The sequence below is a fragment of the Podarcis melisellensis genome (assembly GCF_964234715.1).
Source record: "Podarcis melisellensis genome assembly, chromosome: 3".
Lineage (NCBI taxonomy): Eukaryota > Metazoa > Chordata > Lepidosauria > Squamata > Lacertidae > Podarcis > Podarcis melisellensis.
The window spans coordinates 1,933,869-1,955,770 of NC_138530.1; the positions used below are offsets into that span (position 1 = coordinate 1,933,869).

At 45.8% G+C, this 21,902-nt stretch overlaps 1 protein-coding gene across 14 annotated transcripts in view; it reads left to right on the top strand.

The window, feature by feature from the left end:
• OTOF (otoferlin) overlaps positions 1-21,902 on the top strand; it is a 204,435-nt gene that overhangs the window by 41,834 nt on the left and 140,699 nt on the right. For 13 of the 14 annotated variants that reach the window (XM_081903604.1, XM_081903593.1, XM_081903601.1 and 10 more), the window contains exons 3-4: positions 460-548; positions 20,938-21,037. In XM_081903604.1, the coding sequence (XP_081759730.1) occupies positions 460-548; positions 20,938-21,037 (189 nt within the window). Of the gene's footprint in view, positions 1-459; positions 549-14,919; positions 15,013-20,937; positions 21,038-21,902 lie in introns of those variants that run through there. The other variant, XM_081903596.1, reaches the window with a different exon arrangement.

Here is a 21,902-nt window from a genome sequence, read left to right on the forward strand (position 1 = left end):
TAAATCCCTCTTAAAAGAATAAAGATGCCACAATCCTATTCAAAGTCAGTAAAAGAAGTTTACTTACATCAGTTCACAGTTGGATTCCTGAAGGCAGACTTAGTAACAAATATGTACATGTGGATATGCCCCATATAGGGGAATCATCCCAGTGCTTCTGCTATCTGAGAGCTAGCAGAGCAGTCCTAGATAAAAGTTGGTCCAACGAAGAAGGAATTCAAAGAGAGAGAGGTGTGCTGCGTGACTTGTCCTTTTGTTACCTGGACAGGTAAGGCCACGCCCACCTTCTATCACATGCAAAAGGAAGGATGCTCCAGCCCAGGAAGAACAGGAAGTTTTGACTGGTTGGACCAAACATCCCCTTGCGTGTCCACTCTAGGAAAACAAGGAATGTTGTAGTTGACTGCCTCTCATGGATCACATCCCACACCCCCTCACATCTCCCCTCTCTTCCTGCAGACCTTCCGATGGCCCGTTGCAAGCAGCATCGACGTCAACGAGATGCTGGAGGTCCAGGTCTTCAACTACAGCAAAGTCTTCTCCAACAGGTCAGTGGCGTTCTGCATGTCTGGGGTGAGTTTTGTTCCTCCAACTCTGGGGCTTCCTTAAGAGAGCCCCTGCAATGTGTGCAGCTACTTCTCAACGTCTTTCAAGGATTAGACAAATTAATGGAGGAGGAGGAGGAGGAGAGGGCTGTAGATGACTAATAGCCAGGATGACTATGCTCTGCATCCATAGATGGAGACAGCAATCCTTCTGAATGCCAGATGCTGGAAACTGCTGGAGATGAGATGCTCAAATCCTGCTTGCTGGTCTTCCACACGCATCTGGTTGGCCACTGTGAGGACCAGATGCTGGACTAGATTGTGTGGGAATACTCAGGGTGGCAGGAGAGGATATATTGTTTATTAATATATTTCCTAACTTGCGTTAGCAAGTTCCTTTACTTAGCAGAGTTTATATCCCCCTTTTTACATGCACAGCAGATAGCTGGCTGCAGGCTCGTGTGAGCCTCTAACTATTATACAATTCAGTCTATCTCAGATTGTGAGTCTATCCCATATGGAGAGAGTCTTTTTGTCATCTGTTGGCTGAAAGCCAACAGGGCATCTCTAGCTAAAAAGCTGCTCCAACGACGAGAGGAAGTCAAAAAGACAGAGAGAGAGTGCTGCATGCCTTGTGCTTTTGTTACCTGGACAGGTAAGGTCACGCTCACCTCTAATCACATGCAAGAGGAAGGGCGCTCCAGGCCAGGAAGAAACAGGAAGTTTTCGACCGGCTGGACCAAACATCCCCCTGCATGTCCACTCTAGGAAAACATGGAATGTTGTATTTGACTGCTAGTTATGTATCACATCCCACAGGGCTGGTATCCCACCTTGAACTACCTACAGACCCCTCCTTCAAACCAAAGACTGGTTTGGTACCATAAGCAGAAAATCAATGCCTTCTCTCTTGGTTTCGTTCTCTAGTGCCTGACAAATACTAGCATTCATCTCTCCCCCTCTGGTTTGGGGGAGAGCCCAGCAAATTAGAGAATTTCCAAAGGCAGCGCAATAGCACACACAAACCATTTGTCACAGAAACCCTACGTGGTAGGAAGGCAATCGCCTTCCACGCAGGACTATGCCTGATACATTTGTTTACCAAGGAGATGAAAATAGCATTTTTTCACCCAAGTCACAAATTACAGCAATCTGAGCCTGCGCCGAGAGTGAAATTCCTTCCCAAGTTTCATTGGGTGGAAGAAAGGTGCCCCCACAGCAGATGAGGAAAGTCTGCACATCTGTTGAGCAATTGTGTGGGTGAGAGCCAGCGTGATGTAGTGGTTAAGAGCAATGGACTCGTAATCTGGGGAACCGGGTTCGTCTCTCCGCTCCTCCACCTGCAGCTGCTGGGTGCCCTTGGGCCAGTCCCACTTCTCTGAAGTCTCTCAGCCTCACTCACCTCACAGAGTGTTTGTTGTGGGGGAGGAAGGGAAAGGAGAATGTGAGCCGCTTTGAGACGCCTTCGGGTAGTGATAAAGCGGGATATCAAATCCAAACTCTTCTTCTTCTTCTTTTTAAAAAACAAATAGAAATAGAAATCTGGGACAGCCTGACCTCACATGAAGCGCCAGCCCTGAAAGCAGGCAATGGTCAGGCCCACTCCAGGTGGGAAGAAAATGGAAGCAGAGGGGAGCCCAAGGAGTCTTGATTTTTTTTAAAAAAATGCTTTGTGCCTCAATGCCTCATTTTGCACCTTTTTATTTTCTGTGTTTTTCATTTTATAAAATAAAATAAAATGGGGATTAAGTGGTTTTCTCAGGATGGTGGAGGATGTGTGTGTGCTGGGTCTCCTTGGTGTTGGGGTGTTGGCACTTGTCCTCCTTCTGATAGGAAATGCTCAGGTGGGGAAGAAAAAAAATGGGGGGTGGGCTAAGGAGGGTTCGTTGGAGGTGTAATAAACGAAAATCTGCCCTTATTCCCTTATGGGGGACACAAGAACCCTTATAGAGTCCTTTGTAGGTTCTCCATTGGTCGGAGAAAATGACAGAGGCCAACCAGAGAATATTGAGAAGCAAAGCAGCTAGTAAGCCTGATCTTTATTGATCTGTTGCAACAGGGTGCTCCCCTCACACGCAGGAAAGGAGGAGGACCCAGAACCAAGGTGTGTCCGCCCTTATATAGACATTTTAAATTGCCTGCCTTGGAGTCCAAGACCACCCCCAGAAACATCATACCTACATCACAGAAAGGGGAGGCCTAAAAATCTGAGTGCATTGTTTACCTCCTGTCTGGCAGGTTACCTGTTAATGCTCACTTGATTGGATTGCCTGGGGAGCCTGGCCAGTCTTTTGTAATGACAAATACTCAGTTCCTGAGCCAGGTCACAGGCTCACCCTATTCATACACAGACATACCCTTAAGACAGGATTTGTGAAGGAAAAGACAATGGGGATGCGTTTCCAATTTCCTGTGACTTTGCAGAGAAAACATTTGGTCAGTTTGCGAGTCAAAATGGTTCCAGGGCTGTTTTCCTGTGCTGCTTCAGACATGTGGTTTAGATATTTACCGTATTTTTCGCCCTATAGGACACACTCCCCCCCCCCCAAATGAAGGGGAAATGTGTGTGCGTCCTATGGGGCGAATGCAGGCTTTTGCTGAAGCCTGGAGAGCGAGAGGGGTCGGTGCGCACCGACCCCTCTCGCTCTCCAGGCTTCAGGAGAGCTGCAGCGCCAGCCCCACAAGGTCGGGGGACAGCGGGGAGGCGGAATGCCACCATCCCGCTGTCTCCCGATGTGGTTTGGAGGCTGACGGTGGGGAGACGTATGCTTCTCCCCGTCACCAGCCCCGCAAGCTCCGGGGACAGCTGGGAGGCGCAGCACATCTTCCCGCTGTCCCCGGACCTGATCTGCAGGCGGGCGGCAGGGAGAAGAGCGCTTCTCTCCGCTGCTGGCCCCACAAGCGCCTGGGGGGGAGAAATAATTCCCCCCCTTTATTTCCCCCCAAAAAAACTTGGTGCGTCCTATGGGCCGGTGCGTCCTATGGGGCGAAAAATACAGTATGTACATGTTTGCTTGGTACATTTATGAACATTTATTATATATATAAGACCTTAATTTTTTTATTTTAGAGGGGAGAGAGAGAATGCCCCTGTTTTCAACTGAGAAATGTTGGAGGGCATGATGCAGCCCTCCGTCTGTTCAGATCTCTCAGCTGCAGTCGCCTTCCCCCGTTGCATCTGAAGCATTTGATCCTATTGTCACTCTACCTCCCATTTCCCCCTCTGACTTTTGGCCCTGGCTGATTCAGTTACCTCCACTGGGTAACTCAATAGCTTCGTTTTGCCATGACCTCTTATTCTGTCCAAGGCCTTTTAGCCAAGGAAGGCCAGGGGAGAACAAGGAAATATGCATTTGTGAGGGTCAATGTCCCCCTAGTTCCTCACGGCACTGGGGATTTTTAGAAACTTGTAACATTGTCGTCTTTGTCCATGGAGTTTTCTTGCCAGGGATACTGGAGTGGCTTGCCGGTTCCTGCTCCAGGTGGATCACGTTTGGTCAAAACTCTCCACTACGACCTGTCCATCTTGGGTGGCCCTGCACGGCATAGCTCATAGCTTCTCTGAGTTATTCAAGCCCCTTCGCCACGGCAAGGCAGTGATCTTAAAAAGCAGAGATATCACTTTGCCAACAAAGGTCCGTATAGTCAAGGCAATGGTTTTCCCAGTAGTGATGTAGGGAAGTGAGAGATGGACTGTAAAGAAGGCTGATTGCCGAAGAATGGATGCTTTTGAATTCTGGTGCTGGAGGAGACTCTTGAGAGTCCCATGGACTGCAGGAAGATCGAACCACTCCATTCTGAAGGAAATCAGCCCTGAGTGCTCACTGGAAGGACAGATCCTGAAGCTGAGGCTCCAGTACTTTGGCCCCCTCATGAGAAGAGAAGACTCCCTGGAAAAGACCCTGATGCTGGGAAAGATGGAGGGCACAAGGAGAAGGGGGCGATGGAGGACGAGATGGTGGGACAGTGTTCTCGAAGCTACCAGCATGACTTTGACCAAACTGCGGGAGGCAGTGGAAGACAGGAGGGCCTGGCGTGCTTTGGTCCATGGGGTCATGAAGAGTCGGACACGACTAAACGACTAAACAACAATAACAACATTGTCATGTGCAACCCCGATCTCCGAGGGGCGAGAATTTCCAGGAGTGCCTCTGCTTTCCCGGGGTCCAGGGTCCTTGGAAGGGAGGTCACCGGAGGCTGCGGTATCTTCAAGATACATCGCTTTCTTTGCACATATATGCAGCCTGAGTTCAGGACTGGGAGGAATGGGTTCACTTCCGAAAGGGTACTGAAATATACTTGGAGTTGAGTGTTGATTTCATGCTCTTTATTTTAGCTCATGGTCCACAGTGAGTGAGTTTTCCCCAAAAAACCTCTGGCATCCACTGTTTCGTGGAGCAAAAACATGGTGCAAAATGGTGCAAAAACGTGGTTACAAAGCATGAATCCACATGGATCCTCAGAATTTTTGCATTGGGTTACCCCAAATTCACCATCAGATCACATAGCATGTCCATGGCTATAGCCTGCACCAAAAAAATCACGCTCCCACTGTTGCGTGGGGCCTCAATGGCGCAAAAACGTGGTTACAAAGCATGGATCCTCTGGATTTTTGCATTGGGCTACCCCAAACTCACCATCAAATCACATATCATGTCTGTGGCCACAGCATGAACCACAAAAACCATACATCCACTGTTTCGTTCAGAATATTTTTTTTCTTGTTTTCCTCTAAAAACTAGGTGCATCTTATGGTCAGGTGCGTCTTATGGAGCAAAAAATATGGTACATTATTTACACAATGGGTCCCACATGATTGGCTGATTCAACTCCCCTCCTGGAGCCTGATTGGGCTGCTCCTGCAGGCCAATCAGGTTGCTGATTCACTTCCTCCTGGAGCTGGATTGGGCGGTTCTTGTGGGCCAATCAAATTTCTGCCTTCTAGGATCCTACCTGCCTATTGCTCTAGGACCCAAGCTCAGTACATAACAAGGATTAAGGGGATGGAAGGTTTTGATCAGAGTGGTTCACTTACATGCGGCTTTTCCACAGCAAGCTGTGCCCAAAGCAGATTACAGCAAACATTTGAAGCATCAACCTGCAGAGCATTGGAATGACAAATGGACGACATGCGGAATGTGTCAGTAAATTGAAAAAATGACAAAACCCAACAATTTGGCCAATGCAGAGTAAATCCAATATTGCACAAACACACACAAAAAACCTTGGAGAATCCTGAGAGTTGACATGATGGCCATCTTCAAATATCTGAAGGGCTGTCCCATGGAAGCTGGAGAAAGCTTGTTTTTTTGCTGCTGCAGAGGAGAGGACATGAATCAATGCTTTCCAATGACCAGAAAGGAATTACTGGCTAAACATTAGGATTTTTTTCTCTTTTTTTGTAAATAATTTGTATTAGTTTTTCATAGAGTAACTTTTTGGCGGTAAGAGTTGTTTGACAGTGGAACAGACTCCGTCTGATAGTGGTGGGTTCTCCTTCACTGGTGGGTTTTGAAGAAAGGTTGGATGGCCATCTGTCAGGCATTCCTCCTGCATTACAGCGGGTTGGACTAGATGACCCTTGGGGTCCCTTCCAGCAATACAGTTCTATGATTCTACTGCTGGCCACTGAGCCCTGGAGCTTCCCTTTAGACCTGGGATAAGAGGGAAGAGGTCCCAGGTTCAAACATCTCACTCACTGGCAGCCTTAAGGCACAGTTGCTTTTGAGGTTTGGAATTTTATACATGTCAGAGTTTGAAATAATAATAATAAAAAGAAGAATAAAAACAAATTTTTATTTATACACCGCCCTTCCTCGTTCAAAAACTGGGCTCAGGGCAGCTAACAACAAATTTAAAACACTTTAAAACAATTATAGAAGCAGCATAAAATACAGTATAAAAACATGAATAACAATAAAAATAAAAAATAAAAAATCAATTAGATAATCCCCAGGGCTAGCTGGCTGAATTGGTCCTACTTGGGCCAGGGAGGAGGCCAGGAGAGAATCAGCTGTGGGGTCTCAGAGTGGGTAATCTTCAAAAAAGGAGAGGGGGATGGAAGAGAAGTGAAATAAAAGTTCAGGCTGAATTCAAATTAAAGGCCAGGTGGAATAGCTCTGTCTTACAGGCCCAACGGAAGGTGGTTGATATACAATGATATACAATATCTTTATTGTCATTGTCCCATGCAGAACAATGAAACTGAGAAACTACATAAAACATTCAAAACCCCCTAAAAACTCTGAAACCCCATTTTAAAATACACTATACTATAGAGACTCTTTATGCTGCGTTTAGAACCAGAATTGCATTTGCGTAGAAACTGTTTCTCAGGCGGCTAGTCCTAGTCTTTATAACCCTGGACCTTCTTCCAGAAGGCAGAAGCTGAAAGAGATCATTTCCGGGGTGCGCACTATCCTGCGCTATCTCTGCAGCTTTCTTATGGCACCTGGAAGCGTAGATTTCATCCAAGGTGGGAAGAGTGCACCCAATTATTCTCTCCACAGTCTTGACAACCCTGGACAGCACTGTTTTTTCCCTGGCCGTGCAGCTCCCAAACCACACACAGAGACCATAAGTGAATACACTCTCCACAGTACAATGGTAAAATGCCATCAACAGGTCCTTTGAGAGATTGTTTTTCTGGAGGATTCTCAGAAAATATAACCTCTGCTGTGCTTTCTTCACCAGGTCTTTGCTGTTCTCTCCCCAGGTTAGGTCGTCTCTCAACTCTCAATCAGCTCTTACCGCCATAAGGTTCTTCCTAATGTTTCATAATAAAATCACAGACTTGGAGATTTGGAATGGACCACCAAAGGGCATCTGGCCCAACCCTCTGCAACGCAGGAATCTTTCACCCCATGTGGGGCTCAAACCCACGACCCTGAGGGACTTCCGGGTTGGCGCCTCCGGTAATGGCGGAATTCCTCTGATCGGGAGGAATTTGCCTCGTGGAAATCTGGGTCTGGCCGCCACGGTGAAGGCGGAGACCCACTAAAAATCACAGGCGGGTGAAGCCTGTGAACGTGGGATTCGGCTGGCACCTTTTGCGCCTCCCCTACTCGTGGGGAAACCCGGTTTCGGGGATCCGGAGCGACGTGGGGTGAGCGGCGCGGTGCTTCAAATTGACTGCTTCTTCCACGGAGCGAAGCCGCATAGAGATTAAGAGTCTCATGCTCTGCCATGCTTCTGCAACCTCTGTTTTCTTTTTCCAACTCCACAATTCAACGTATCTTTGATTCCACCTTGCAAATTTTTCCTCCTTCGAAGGGGACTTTAGCTAGTAGACCCACATTAAGAAATAGAATCGTAGAATGGTAGAGTTGGAAGGGACCCCGAGGGTCATCTAGTCGAACCCCCTGCAATGCAGGAATCTCAGCTAAAGCATCCCTGGCAGTTTGTAATCAAACTATTCATGTATGCAACGGCCGCCGCTAGAATCTTAGTGGCTCCGAAATGGAAATCCCAAAAAATCCCAACTTTAATGGAGTGGCAGACAAAAATGTTTGAATACATAGAATTGGCGAAATTGACTTATAGGATTCGGAACCAAAAAGAAGCAAAGTTCGAAAAGGATTGGAGTAAATTCGTTGAGTAATTGTAAGAATTTAAAAACTGTAGCAGGATTAATGTAAATCTTGCGATGTGGATGGAGTGTAAATAAGAAAGTGTAAGAAAAGATTTGAGATATGAAAACCGTTGAAGGGATGGAAGGAAGTCCGGGCGCAATAATGCGCAGGGTAAATAAGAAGACATACAATTTTTTGAATGTGGGAGCGCTGGTCTTGTTTGTTGTTACGAAAAAACAATGGAGGGTGTTTGAAAAAATAATAATAATAAAAATAAAGCATCCATGGCAGGTGGCCATCCAAACATCTGAGAAACTGCTTCCCTCCCCAAGCATAAAGGATGCACCAAAAGGGTCTCCTTTTACTTGGAGAGGGCGTGCGAGAATTTCTCAAAACCTGGCGTCCCTTGCAGAAATCCCTGGTGATGTCAAGATCCCCAGCCTTCAGGTGCTTTTATTTGCATGTCAAGGTCCCCAGGGCCACCCCAATAACTCACACATCACACAGAATTTTTGTTTAAGATTTTTGGCATAATTTTGGCCACAACTTTATTAAAATACAAATTTGTGAGTGGTTGCTTAGGCATTGGTTGCGACTATCTGCCCCCACCATGGGGGACAGACTGACATTCCGCACGATGCGAAAGTCAGAATAGGGGAATACACTTGGGGGTAGCGTCGGAGCAGGGAACCTGCCCTCAGCCCTCCCCAAATGCAGCCAGGAGCTCATTGCTATGGCCCGAGCCCCCTTGACAGAGTGGACAAGCAATAGTTAGCCCCCAATCCCTTTAACGGAATCGCTTGCAGCAGCAGCATTAGAGGGGCAGGCACAGCCAATCCATGCCCCTCAACCAACCATACCATAAACCAATGCCTAACAGCGAACATTACAAGTTGTGACGATTTGCTACGCAGTAGGCAAAAAACAAATGGCCCCAGCCAATCAGCCAGATGGACAAAATTCCTACCGGGCCCCCGCTGCAAAGCAGACGACCCCATGACAGGCATAGCAAGGTCAAAGCGAACAACCCTATTCTAGGGAGGGAGGGACGGGCAATCCGATGCACGGGCGAAAAGAGGAAGCCCTAGCCTCGTGCAAGGAGTTTTTAGCATTTCTGGCTGTCAATCAAGAAATGGCAACATTAACTTCTTCCCAACAACAAGGGAAGCCCCAATCGCATCAGTGGCCAACGGTCAATTAGCCCGCCCCCAACTTTGGAGTGTCCTGGAGGCCCCCACCGCAACATGTGCTCTCCGTGAAGGAGAACACACTTTCCTTACAACGTGTCCAAAATGTCTCCTGCAATGGGGCCGAAGTCTTGCAGGCTAGAGGCGTTGAGCGAGCCGGTGTCCCTGTGTGTGTTTTATTACGGTCCATGAGTGACACACACAGATGCTTGATAAAGGCGATTGGCTTACAAGGATGCTCTTCAGATAAAGGGGTGACACACGATCCCCATCTGAATCATTCATGCGCCAATGTTCTTTTTGCATGGCTTTGTGGTGGAAAGTCATTTGCCGCTGATCGCCTGGTGGCTAATTAACTTGCAATATGATCTGAGTCCCCTCTCTGCCCCACGGCAGCCGGCCACCAGGCCTCCTATTCCGAGGGCAACCTTATTTTTTGCTCAGTTGCTGAGCAGCAGGAAAACAGCTGAGCAACCGTGGAGTGAAGAAATTTCCCTGCCTAAAGGAAAAGGGGCGAGATTGCCGCAAAGCTTCTTTTTTTGTGGAATTTTTATTGTTTTTCTATTTTACATTTTAGAATATTCATTTAAACAACCTTAAAATATCAATGACTTCCATCCTTCTGTTTCCATGGTTCAGTTTGCATGCCATAGATCCATGCATATTTTACATAAACTAAAACATTCTTTTTTTAAAAAATAATATTTATTGAAGTTTCAAAAAATTACAGAAATAAAGAAAAGAAAAACAAAAAATACATAATACAAAAAAATAAAAACAGTTAAGAACAAGTCCATCTTTCCATGTCTTATCTTTCATTTGCTTATTTCCTTGACCTCCTCACACCTCCCATTTTTGTATTCTAGTTCAATTAGTTATTTCAGCAAATCCTTTCCATTTTTGTTTTTTTCTTACTAATTTATCTTAATATATTGTAACTTTACATTCTGACCTGTTGACAATCCATTTTTACTTAATCCTTTATAACATTACAGCTAAAACCACATAACTTCATTCCAGCATCCTTCTAACATTCCTTAATTTTACAATGTTTCTGTAGATAGTCTTTAAATCATAAACTAAAACATTCAGTGGGATGCGGGTGGCGCTGTGGGTTAAACCACAAAGCCAAGGGCTTGCCAATCAGAAGGTCGGCGGTTCGAATCCCCGTGACCGGGTGAGTTCCCTTTGCTCGGTCCCTGCTCCTGCCAACCTAGCAGTTCAAAAGCACCTCAAAGTGCAAGTAGATAAATAGGTACCGCTCCGGCGGGAAGGTAAACGGCATTTCCGTGCACTGCTCTGGTTTGCCAGAAGCGGCTTAGTCATGCTGGCCACATGACCCGGAAGCTGTACGCCGGCTCCCTCGGCCAGTAAAGCGAGATGAGTGCTGCAACCCCAGAGTCGGCCACAACTGGACCTAACGGTCAGGGGTCCCTTTACCTTTACCTTAAAACATTCAGTATTCCATTTTTACATCCATCAAAACTTATTTTACGTGGTTGAATTTATCTTAAAGTTGCAAATGTTTTCAAATGCACACTATTTTCACCCTTATATTCAATAAAAAATTTCCAGTCTTCTTTAAATGTGCATTCTTCTTGTTCTCTTTTTCTATAAGTTAAGTCTGCGAGCTGCGCATATTCCATCAGTTTAGGCTGCCATTTTTCTTTAGTTGAGTTTTCCATTTGGGGGCTAACGAAACACAGGCTGCAGTAGTGGCATACATAAATAACTTTTTTTGATACCTGGGAATTTCCATCCGAATTATCCCCAACAAAAAGGACTCTGGGTTGTTGTTGTTTTGGAAAAGTACTTTTAAACATTTTTTTTCAATTCATTATAAATTATTTCCCAATATTCTTTTACCCTTTGACAGGTCCACCACATATGATGGAACGTACCCTCAGTCTCATTGCATCTTCAGCACTTATCTGATTCAGTCTTATACATTTTAGCAAGTCTACTCGGAGTTAAGATACGACCTGTAAATCATTTTCAGTTCTCTTTCAAGGAGTAACATTCTGTGAACTTCCGATCGCTCTTCCAAAGTTCCCCCCAGAGATTCAGATCTATATTATGTCCTATATCCAGTGCCGGATTTACGTATAAGCTAAACAAGCTATAGCTTAGGGCCCCACTCTCTTGGGCCCCCCCAAAAAAATTAAAGGAAAAGAAACGCTGGATGTACATTTCCAGAATCTAAGATAAAAAACAAAATAAAACCTACATACAGTAACAGTGTTTTGTGTTGTGTATGGACCTATTAAGCACATAAATTACCAAATAGCATATATTCAACACAACAGCGACAATTTGTTGTTGACAAAGGACAGCTGGACATATAAAGGACCCCATTACCTTAGGGCCTCATCAAACCTAAATCCAGCCCTGGTTGGCACAGTATGGTCTAAAACTATATTTTGAGGTTTTTATGCCTCTTGTCTTTTATATTTATTGTCCTCTTTTATCTTAGAATATTTTCATTGCTGTGCTGTTATTCTCTTTTTATGACACCTAGAGAGATGATTTTGTGAGGCAGCTCATGAATATAATTCATAAGCTGAATAATGGATGAAAGTACTCAGACCAGGACTAGACGAAGGAAACAGAAGAGGCCGTCAAGGATGGACAAATCATAGAAGTGTAGAGTTGGAAGGGACCCCCAGAGTCATCTAGTCCAACCCCCTGCAATGCAGGAATCTTTTGCCCATTGAGGAACTCGAACCCACGACTCTGAGGGTCTCGTGCTCTACCAACAGAGCTTTCCTGCTGTGTCAGGACTGATCTAAAAATAGGCAGGTTTCTCTCCACTGTAAGAATAGGATGCTGTAGATGGTACTTATCTCTGAGTAGGTTGGCTAAGATTTATATGACAGAATCAGATAAGTGTTGGAAGTGTGAAGAAGCAGAGGGAACATTGCTCCACATGTGGTGGACATGTAAAAAGGTAAAAGGGAATTGGGAAATGATTCATAATGAATTGAAAAAAAGGTTTAAAAATTACTTTTCCAAAGAAACTACAGTCCTTTTTGTTGGGGATAACCCAGACTGAAATTCACAGGTGTCAGAAAAGGTTATTGATGTATGCAACAGCTGCAGCCTGGGTTTGTTAGCCACAAAATGGAAAGTGAGCGAGGTCCCAACTAAAGAGGATTGGCAAATTAAGTTGACAGAATATGCACAACTTGCCGACTTAACATATAGACTAAGAGAGCCAGAAGAACATACCTTTAGAGAAGATTGGATCGTTGAAGAATGGATGCTTTTGAATTCTGGTGCTGGAGGAGACTCTTGAGAGTCCCATGGGCTGAAAGAAGATCAAACCTCTCCATTCTGAAGGAAATCAGTCCTGAGTGCTCACTGGAAGGACAGATCCTGAAGCTGAGGTTCCAAGACTTTGGCCTCCTCATGAGAAGAGAAGACTCCCTGGAAAAGACCCTGATATTGGGAAAGATGGAGGGCACAAGGAGAAGGGGACGACAGAGGATGAGATGGTGGGGCAGTGTTCTCGAAGCTACCAGCATGAGTTTGACCAATCTGCGGGAGGCAGTGGAAGACAGGAGTGCCTGGTGTGCTCTGGTCCAGGGGGTCATGAAGAGTCGGACACGACAAACGACGAAACAACTACAACAAATGCAGGAAAGAGTGCAGGGAAAGTGCCTTTCTGATCTCAATAGGCAGGGAGTTCCAAAGATCACCACCCTTTTTTGCAAATGTGGAATGAGTATTATGTGGCAGCGCTGGCTCTGCAGATTGGAGCAGTCAAGTGGGCATGTATTGGGTCAGAATATCTTGTAGGTAAACTGGTCCCAAGTTGCTTAATAGTAACATGTCAACCTAGCGAATTGGCGGCCAGTGCAGATCTCTGAGCCCAGATGTTATTAGCTGATGCACTCTTGCTCCTGGCAGCAATCTGCACTAAACGTAGCTTCCAGATCAAGCTCAAGGGAAACCCCACATAGGGCAAGTTGCAATTATGCAGTCTTGAATTAACCAACCCCTGAACTACTGTGGCCAAGCAATACCAGCCCAGGAACAGTTGTAGCTGTCCTAACAATTTGCACTTGGTACGAGTTGCTTTCATGCACACTTTTCTTTTAAGTTTTTAAATTTCCTTTATTGCAAAACAATTTACATAAAACATAAAAAACACGAAGAAACCATCACCATACCCACATAACAACTAGACATTAACTAGCAACATATCATTTAACATCACACATGCTTTTGACTTCTGATTCACCTCATTGTACATTTTACGCATTGTTGGTCTATACACAGTTCCTTGTTTTTGTCCCGCCCCCCCCACCCCCGTTACATATTGTCAGGGAACTGCCATCAGAGCAAGAAACGGAGGCAGGGCTACCAAGCGATGCCGGAGAGGGGACTAGCAGGGGGGAAGGATTTCAGCGTAACACCCATAGAGAAGAGAGGGAGATGGAGGAATTGGTGACAGGGCTCCAAGACCCTTCCCCCGACGATAGTGGAGAGAGCGCTGGGACGCCCCTGCCTTCCCCTTACTTGCGCAGACGCGTTCCGTGCAGAGAACATAGGAGGAGACTCGGGGTCAAACAGCTTTTATGCTGGAAGAGGTTCAAGAGACGCCCACTCTCGGATTCTGCAAGTGACTAACAGGTCACGGAGGGCGAGCTCTGACCCTAAGCATGGTTGGGCAAGCAAACTAACTAAACTGAAGGCAATTTACGCACAAGTAACCCCTCACAACCATTACACATATCAAGAGAAATTTTTGCTTTTATAATTTCCTTGTTATTCGAGATTCAGTCTAAATCTGTCAGGAGATTTGCATTGTCACAGTACTTTTGAAGATGTCCTTTAAATATTGCCCAATCTTTACTCACTTTCTGGTTTGAGCTTCCTCTTGTTCTCCCAGTCATTTTTGCAAATTCCATATATTCTGTCATCTTCGCTTGCCGGTCAATTTTTCTTGCACACTTTTCACTAGTGCATGCGTTATGTGACACAGGTACTGCATTGCAAAATTGGCAGAAGCGTGATATTTCTTGCTCTGGAGTTTGCAATTCACTTTTGGGACGTCCAAACTAGGTCGGTTCATCTTTAAATGGAAACTCAATCAAATTCCACCTGTTTCCCTAAACAAAAATAAAAATAAAATCATAACACTGCGATAGAAGACAAATAATAAAGACCGGATTTCCCTGGGGGATGACTCAGTGCTCTACCTGCACGGCCATTTGGATTCCTGGGAGGTCCACAAAAATCACCACCTGAGTGGCTTTTCAGCTGCTGCTGCCTGAAGAAATTCACCCCACGTACCTCTGCTCCCATGTGCCAGACTGAACAGCATTACAGGGTTGCTACAGAAAATCTCAGGAGGCCTCTTCAGACTCTACCTTTTAAGAATCGCTTGACAGGAAGTTCTCCCAGAACCGAGGACATTCTGCAGCATTTATGTGCCTCATTCTGCAGCATTTATGTGCCTCATTATCCTCCTCAAGTCCATTTTTTTTGTGGGCATCTATGAATCTTGCCCAGCAATCCTGCCAGAAGGAATATGTTTTTCGCACTGCAAAAGCAAATAAAAAAAAAAGTGTGAAATGCCAAATAGAAACGAGAATGCGTGAAAAACGCCCGCGGCTAATGAAGATTGCCATTTTCTTTGTAGACTCCAAATTAATTGGGAAGTACAGGAATAACAGAATCACTTGGAGATGGTTGCAAAGAAAGGTATTTAATTTTTTTTTAAAAGTTCCACCAGGCAGCTTGGAGATCTAATTTTGAAAAGACCGTTTAAAACAAGGTTCAAAAAGGCGCTCTGTCGTGGCTCAGATTAGCAGTTGTGGAAATGCAATTTCTGCATGTTTTAATTTATTTCCAAGCAGGAAGGATGGGTGCTCTGACCTGCCTCACTCTTTAACGCTATTACGCCTTCAAGCATTGATTTCCCCCTTTCCCGAGCCAGACCTGTGATTGTTTTGCTTGTTAACCACAAACAGCATTTAATGACGGAGAGCTCCCTGTTCTCAGACGCTCCCTTAGCTGGAAAGTGAGGTTAATGAAAGCCGTACATTCACTCGCCCCCTTGGTTCAGGAGCGAGACTTCAAATGCCGCCAGCATTCCCAGCAAAATGGAACTGTAAATCTTTCCTAACCTTTGCTGGCAAGGAGGCAGAGATTCAGGCAAGGGGAAAACCAGGAGGGCCTCTGGCTGCCTAGTGCTTTGTGTTTGAATTGTTGGCACCACTTGCGCCATCAGCAAGAACAACAAATGTTACTTGTCCAGCGAACTGGAGTTTATTCAGGAATGCAGGACTGCATCTAAAGAGTCTGCGGTATAGTTAAAGCTCTGGTTTTCCCAGTAGTGATGTATGGGTGTGAGAGCTGGACCATCAAGAAGGCTGATCGCCGAAGAATGGATGCTTTTGAATTCTGGTGCTGGAGGAGACTCTTGAGAGTCCCGTGGACTGCAAGAAGATCAGACCTCTCCATTCTGAAGGAAATCAGCCCTGAGTGCTAACTGGAAGGACAGATCCTGAAGCTGAGGCTCCAAGACTTTGGCCATGAGAAGAGAAGACTCCCTGGAAAAGACCCTGATGCTGGGAAAGACGGAGGGCACAAGGAAAAAGGGATGACAGAGGACGAGATGGTGGGACAGTGTTCTCGAAGCTACAAACATGAGTTTGACCGAACTGCGGGAGGCAGTGGAAGACAGGAGTGCCTGGCGTGCTCTGGTCCATGGGGCCACGAAGAGTTGGACACAACTAAACAACAACAAACACAACCCCAATTTTTCTGCCTGGACACTGAGGTCCAGCTCCAAGGGCCTTCTGGTGGTTCCTTCACTGTGAGAAGCCAAGTTACAGGGAACCAGGCAGAGGGCCTTCTCGGTGGTGGCGCCCGCCCTGTGGAACGCCCTCCCACCAGATGTCAAAGAGAAGAACTACTACCAGACTTTTAGAAGACATCTGAAGGCAGCCCTGTTTAGGGAAGCTTTTAATGTTTAATTGACTATTGTATTCTAATATTCTGTTGAAAGCCGCCCAGAGTGGCTGGGGAAACCCAGCCAGATGGGCAGGGTATAAATAATGATTTATTATTATTGTTGTTGTTGTTGTTGTTGGCAAATATATGTCACCTTAACTGTTCATCGTCTGCCCAAACACCTTCTGAAACCACCAGCTCTTGTGCTTTAATCCTGCTTCTGGGTTTCTCTGAAGAGACATTGGCTTTGCATTTGTGAGAACTGGACTTGATGGACCACTGGCCTGATCCAGCAGCCGCTGCTTCTATTCTCTCTCCTTGTCTCTCCTGGTCTTCTGAAGGGGCCTTTCGAAATTGACGGGTGCAATGCTGAATTTCCAGCTGCAATTCAATAATAATAATAATAATAATAATAATAATAATAATAATAATAATAATAATTTATTTATTTATACCCCGCCCATCTGGCTGGGTTTCCCCAGTCACTCTGGGCAGCTCCCAACAGAATTAAAAGCACAATAAAACATTAAAAACTTCCCTAGACAGGGCTGCCTTCAGATGTCTTCTAAAAGTCAGTTGTTTATTTTCTTGACATCTGAAGGAAGGGCATTCCACAGGGTGGGCGCCACCACTGAGAAGGCCCTCTGCCTGGTTCCTTGTAGGTTCACTTCTTGAAGGGAGGAAACCACCAGAAGGCCCTTGGAGCTGGACCCCGGTGTCTGGGGTGGAGATGCTTCTTCAGGTATACTGGACCGAGGCCGTTTAGGGCTTTAAAGGTCAGCACCAACACTTTGAATTGTGCTCGGAAACATACTGGGAGCCAATGTAGGTCTTTCAGGACCGGTGTTATATGGTCTTGGCAGCCGCTCCTAGTCACCAGTCTAGCTGCTGCATTCTGGATTAATTGCAGTTTCCGGGTCACCTTCAAAGGTAGCCCCACACAGAGCGCATTGCAGTAGTCCAAGTGGGAGATAACCAGAGCATGCACCACTCTGGTGAGACAGTCTGCGGGGCAGATAGGGTCTCAGCCTGCGTACCAGATGGAATTGACCTGCGCCTCCAGGGACAGCTGTGAGTCCAAAATGACTCCCAGGCTGCGCACTTGGTCCTTCAGGGGCAAAGTTACCCCATTCAGGACCAGGGAATCCTCCACACCAGCCCACATCCTGTCCCCCCCAAAGCAGTACTTCCACCCATTGCTCCTTACTGCCATTGCTTTTTCAAAGACTCCCCTCTCAGGGCTGCCTTTCTGCCCTACATTTAACTAGGAGCAGGAAAACGCAGGCTCTTCAGTGTTGTTCTTAAAACATTAATATGCACTCGCCCCTTTAGCTTTCTTTTTCCTGTCGGAAGGAAAACCATGTCTAAGAAACCCAGAGAGATTGCACTGCGCAGAGGGGATAATTTGGAGCGAAGGCGAACTGCATGCTTTTAAATTTTAAAAAGGATCAGATATTTATGGGAGGAAGGAAAACATCTGAAGTTCCATTAAGTTAGAAAAAAAAAGATGATTTAGCATGAGGCAGGAACCAGTACAGAGAGAATGGACATGAAAATGGCAGGTATCCTTCCTTGATATTGCTGACAACTATGTGGGCCAATGTAAATTTTCAATAGTGGGAGTGGTCCCTACTCACAAGTCGATAGTCAATAGTTGTTGTTGTTGTTTAGTCGTGTCTGACTCTTCGTGACCCCCTGGACCAGAGCACGCCAAGCACTCCTGTCTTCCACTGCCTCCCACAGTTTGGTCAAACTCATGCTGGTAGCTTCGAGAACACTGTCCCACCATCTCGTCCTCTGTCGTCCTCTTCTCCTTGTGCCCTCCATCTTTCCCAACATCAGGGTCTTTTCCAGGGAGTCTTCTCTTCTCATGAGGTGGCCAAAGTCTTGGAGCCTCAGCTTCAGGATCTGTCCTTCCAGGGAGCACTCAGGGCTGATTTCCTTCAGAATTGAGAGGTTGGATCTTCTTGCAGTCCATGGGACTCTCAAGAGTCTCCTCCAGCACCATAATTCAAAAGCATCCATTCTTCGGCGATCAGCCTTCTTTGTGGTCCAGCTCTCACTTCCATACATCACTACTGGGAAAACCAGAGCTTTAACTATACGGACCTTTCTTGGCAAGGTGATGTCTCTGCTTTTTAAGATGCTGTCTAGGTTTGTCATTGCTTTTCTCCCAAAAAGCAGGCGTCAATAGCAACCAAAACTAAACCCTTTAAAAATTAGGTAAGGAACCAAATGGTATATAATACTGTTTTATAATTTATGATTGTTTTATAATTTATGATAATTTAGAATCTAGATGTATTTTCATGTAATATTTGATACTTTCAGCTGATGAAGGTGAATACCTCGAAACAGGGCCCTGTCCTGGTTTCTGATCCATAATTGACTTCTGACTTCTGCTCAGTGATTGAAACTGAGTCTCCGTCTGCAAACTGATAAATTATAAGAATCAAGATTATTGTCGAGTGAAAAAGAGAAAATCTTTGTAATGAATTATTGTGTTATACGTATCTTTATGACATTGAGTTTGTAATCTCTGTTAGAGTTTGTCATCTCTACTTCAGTTTGTAATTCTTGTCAGAATACATACTTTTGAATGGATTAGTTTTTGTTACTATTGACTATTGATTTGCGAGTGGGGACCACTCCCACTACTGAAGCTTACATTGGCCTGAGTTCTTGGTGTGCTTTTTCCTTGGTATATTTAATAACAGGAACTCCAACCTATTTGACAATGGTGTAGGGCCACAGCCGAAGGGAAGATATTCCAACACAATGTTCCCACTGTGGAAGGATGTGTGGATCCAGAACTGACCTCCACAGTCACTTACGGACTCATTGTTAAAACCGTGTTTATGGAAAATAATCTTACTGGGCTACTAGTAATCAATGAAGAAGAAGAAGAAGAGGAGGAGGAAGATGATGATGATGTTGAAGAAGACGATGGTGATGAAGAAGAGGAAGAAGAAGAAGAAGAGGAAGAAGAAGAAGAGGAGGAGGAAGAAGAATAAGATGATGATGTTGAAGAAGAAGAAGAAGAAGATGATGAAGAAGAAGAAGAGGAAGAAGAATAAGATGATGATGTTGAAGAAGAAGATGATGCTGAAGAAGAAGAAGATGTTAAAGAAGAAGAAGAAGATGATGATGATGATGCTGAAGAAGAAGATGATGAAGAAGAAGAAGAGGAAGAAGAAGGAGAAACCTCAATGACCCATTTGCAATTGAAGGCCATTGAGGCTGGGCGTCTGGGGTGGCCAGTGTAAGAGCAGGATGCTGGACTAGATGGGATCCTTTGGGCCTGATCCAGCACCTTATGTCCTCATATTCTCTTTGCAGACATGTTGAACCACTGCTTATATCTAACTAGAACATCTCTACTGGTAAAGTAGGTATTGCTTCTCCCTCATTGCAGCCAAAGACTGAGGTTGCCCAGAGGTGTTGTCTCTTGCCCGACTGTGTAAATTTAGGTTCATCTAATCCAAATGCCATTGATTTTCTAATTTGCAGTGGGGAACAGCTCTTTGAAGGCTCCTGGGTGCTCTTTTTCAGCCTCATGGACCTGAGGGGAAGAGAGTATGGTGTACACACCTGCCTGGGAATCGCAGGGCTCCAAATCTCAGGCTCTCCATGCTGGAGGTCCAGTGTCCTTGAATCCTACTCAGTATTGATCCACAGTAGATTCCAACACAGGGATGTGGGTGGCACTGTAGTCTAAAATACTGAGCCTCTTGGACTTGCTGATCAGAAGGTTGGCGGTTCAAATCCCCACGACAGGGTGAGCTCCTGTTGCTCAGTCCCTGCTCCTGCCAACATAGCAGTTCGAAAGCACATCAAAGTGCAAGTAGATAAATAGGTACCACTCTGGTGGGAAGATAAACGGCATTTCCATGCGCTCTGGCACTTGCCATGATCCTCCGTGCACCAGTAGTGGTTTAGTCCTGCTGGCTACATGACCTGCAAAGCTGTTGGTGGACACGGCTAAACAACTAAACAACAACAACAAATTTAGTGTAAAAGGAGTTTTTGTTTTTGTTATTAAAACCTGTTGTTCTTGTTGTTTAGTCGTGTCCGACTCTTCGTGACCCCCTGGACCAGAGCATTCCATGCACTCCTGTCTTCCACTGCCTCCCACAGTTTGGTGAGACTCACGTTTGTAGCTTTGAGAACACTATCCAACCATCTCACCCTCTGTCGTCCCCTTCTCCTTGTGTCCTTCATCTTTCCCAACATCAGGGTCTTTTCCAGGGAGTCTTCTCTTCTCATGAGGGGGCCAAAGTCTTGGAGCCTCAGCTTCAGGATCTGTCCTTCCAGTGAGCACTCAGGGCTGATTTCCTTCAGAATGGAGAGGTTTGATCTTCTTGCAGTCCATGGGACTCTCAAGAGTCACCTCCAGCACCAGAATTCAAAAGCATCAATTTTTTGGCAATCAGCCTTCTTGATGGTCCAGCTCTCACTTCCATACATCACTACTTATTAAAACCTAGCAAAAGGAATTTTGCGTTTCTTGAATGTGTGGTCTCCCCAGCACGCCTTCTGCAGCGCAACTAATCTGCAAAATAACCAGCACTGAGGTCTGTCCGGCCCACCCCATCAGAAGGGGAATGTGTGGGGTGTTTGAGTCCCACATCACCCTGAGGATCCTCACAGCCTTTCCTTCTTGCTTCCTAGGCTCATCGGAACGTTCCAGATGGTCTTGCAGAAGGTGGTGGAGGAAGGGCAGCTGGAGGTGACGGATACCTTGATCGATGATAACAACGCTTCCATCCGGGTAAATGTGGTCAAATGATGCATGAAGTGATCTGGGATCCTCAGGATGTGTCCGAAAATTGAAGGTGCTTTGGGTGGGTGGGGGGGGGGCGGGTGGCACTGTGGGTTAAACCACAAAGCCTAGGACTTGCCCATCAGAAGGTCGGCGGTTCGAATCCCTGCGACGGGGTGAGCTCCCATTGCTCGGTCCCTGCTCCTGCCAACCTAGCAGTTCAAAAGCATGTCAAAGTGCAAGTAGATAAATAGGTACCACTCTGGCGGGAAGGTAAATGGCGTTTCCGTGCGCTGCTCTGGTTCCCCAGAAGCAGTTTAGTCCTGCTGGCCACATGACCCGGAAGCTGTACGCTGGCTCCCTCGGCCAGTAAAGCGAGATGAGCGCCGCAACCCCAGAGTCGGCCTCGACTGGACCTAATGGTCAGGGGTCCCTTTACCTTTACCTTGGGTGGGGGGACAATGGCGAATCTCAAACCCACCACTGGAGACACTCTCAGAAGACCCCATTGAATTTCAACAAGGACAAATGTGGGGTTCTGCACTTAGATAATGATGACGACGATGATTATTAATAATAATTGTACCCCACCCATCTGACTGGGTTGCCCCAGCTGCACAAATATAGTAGCCGAACCAATGGATTCAAATTCCAAGGAATGAAATTTTGACTAAACATTAGGAAGAACTTTCTGACAGAAGGCCTTCTCAGTGGTGGCGCCCGCCCTGTGGAACGCCCTCCCATCAGATGTCAAAGAAATAAACAACTACAGTCATACCTCGGGTTACAGACGCTTCAGATTGTGTTTTTTTGTTTTTTGTTTTTTGTTTGGTTACGGACCTGCTGAAACCCAGAAGTATATGAGCAGAAGCAC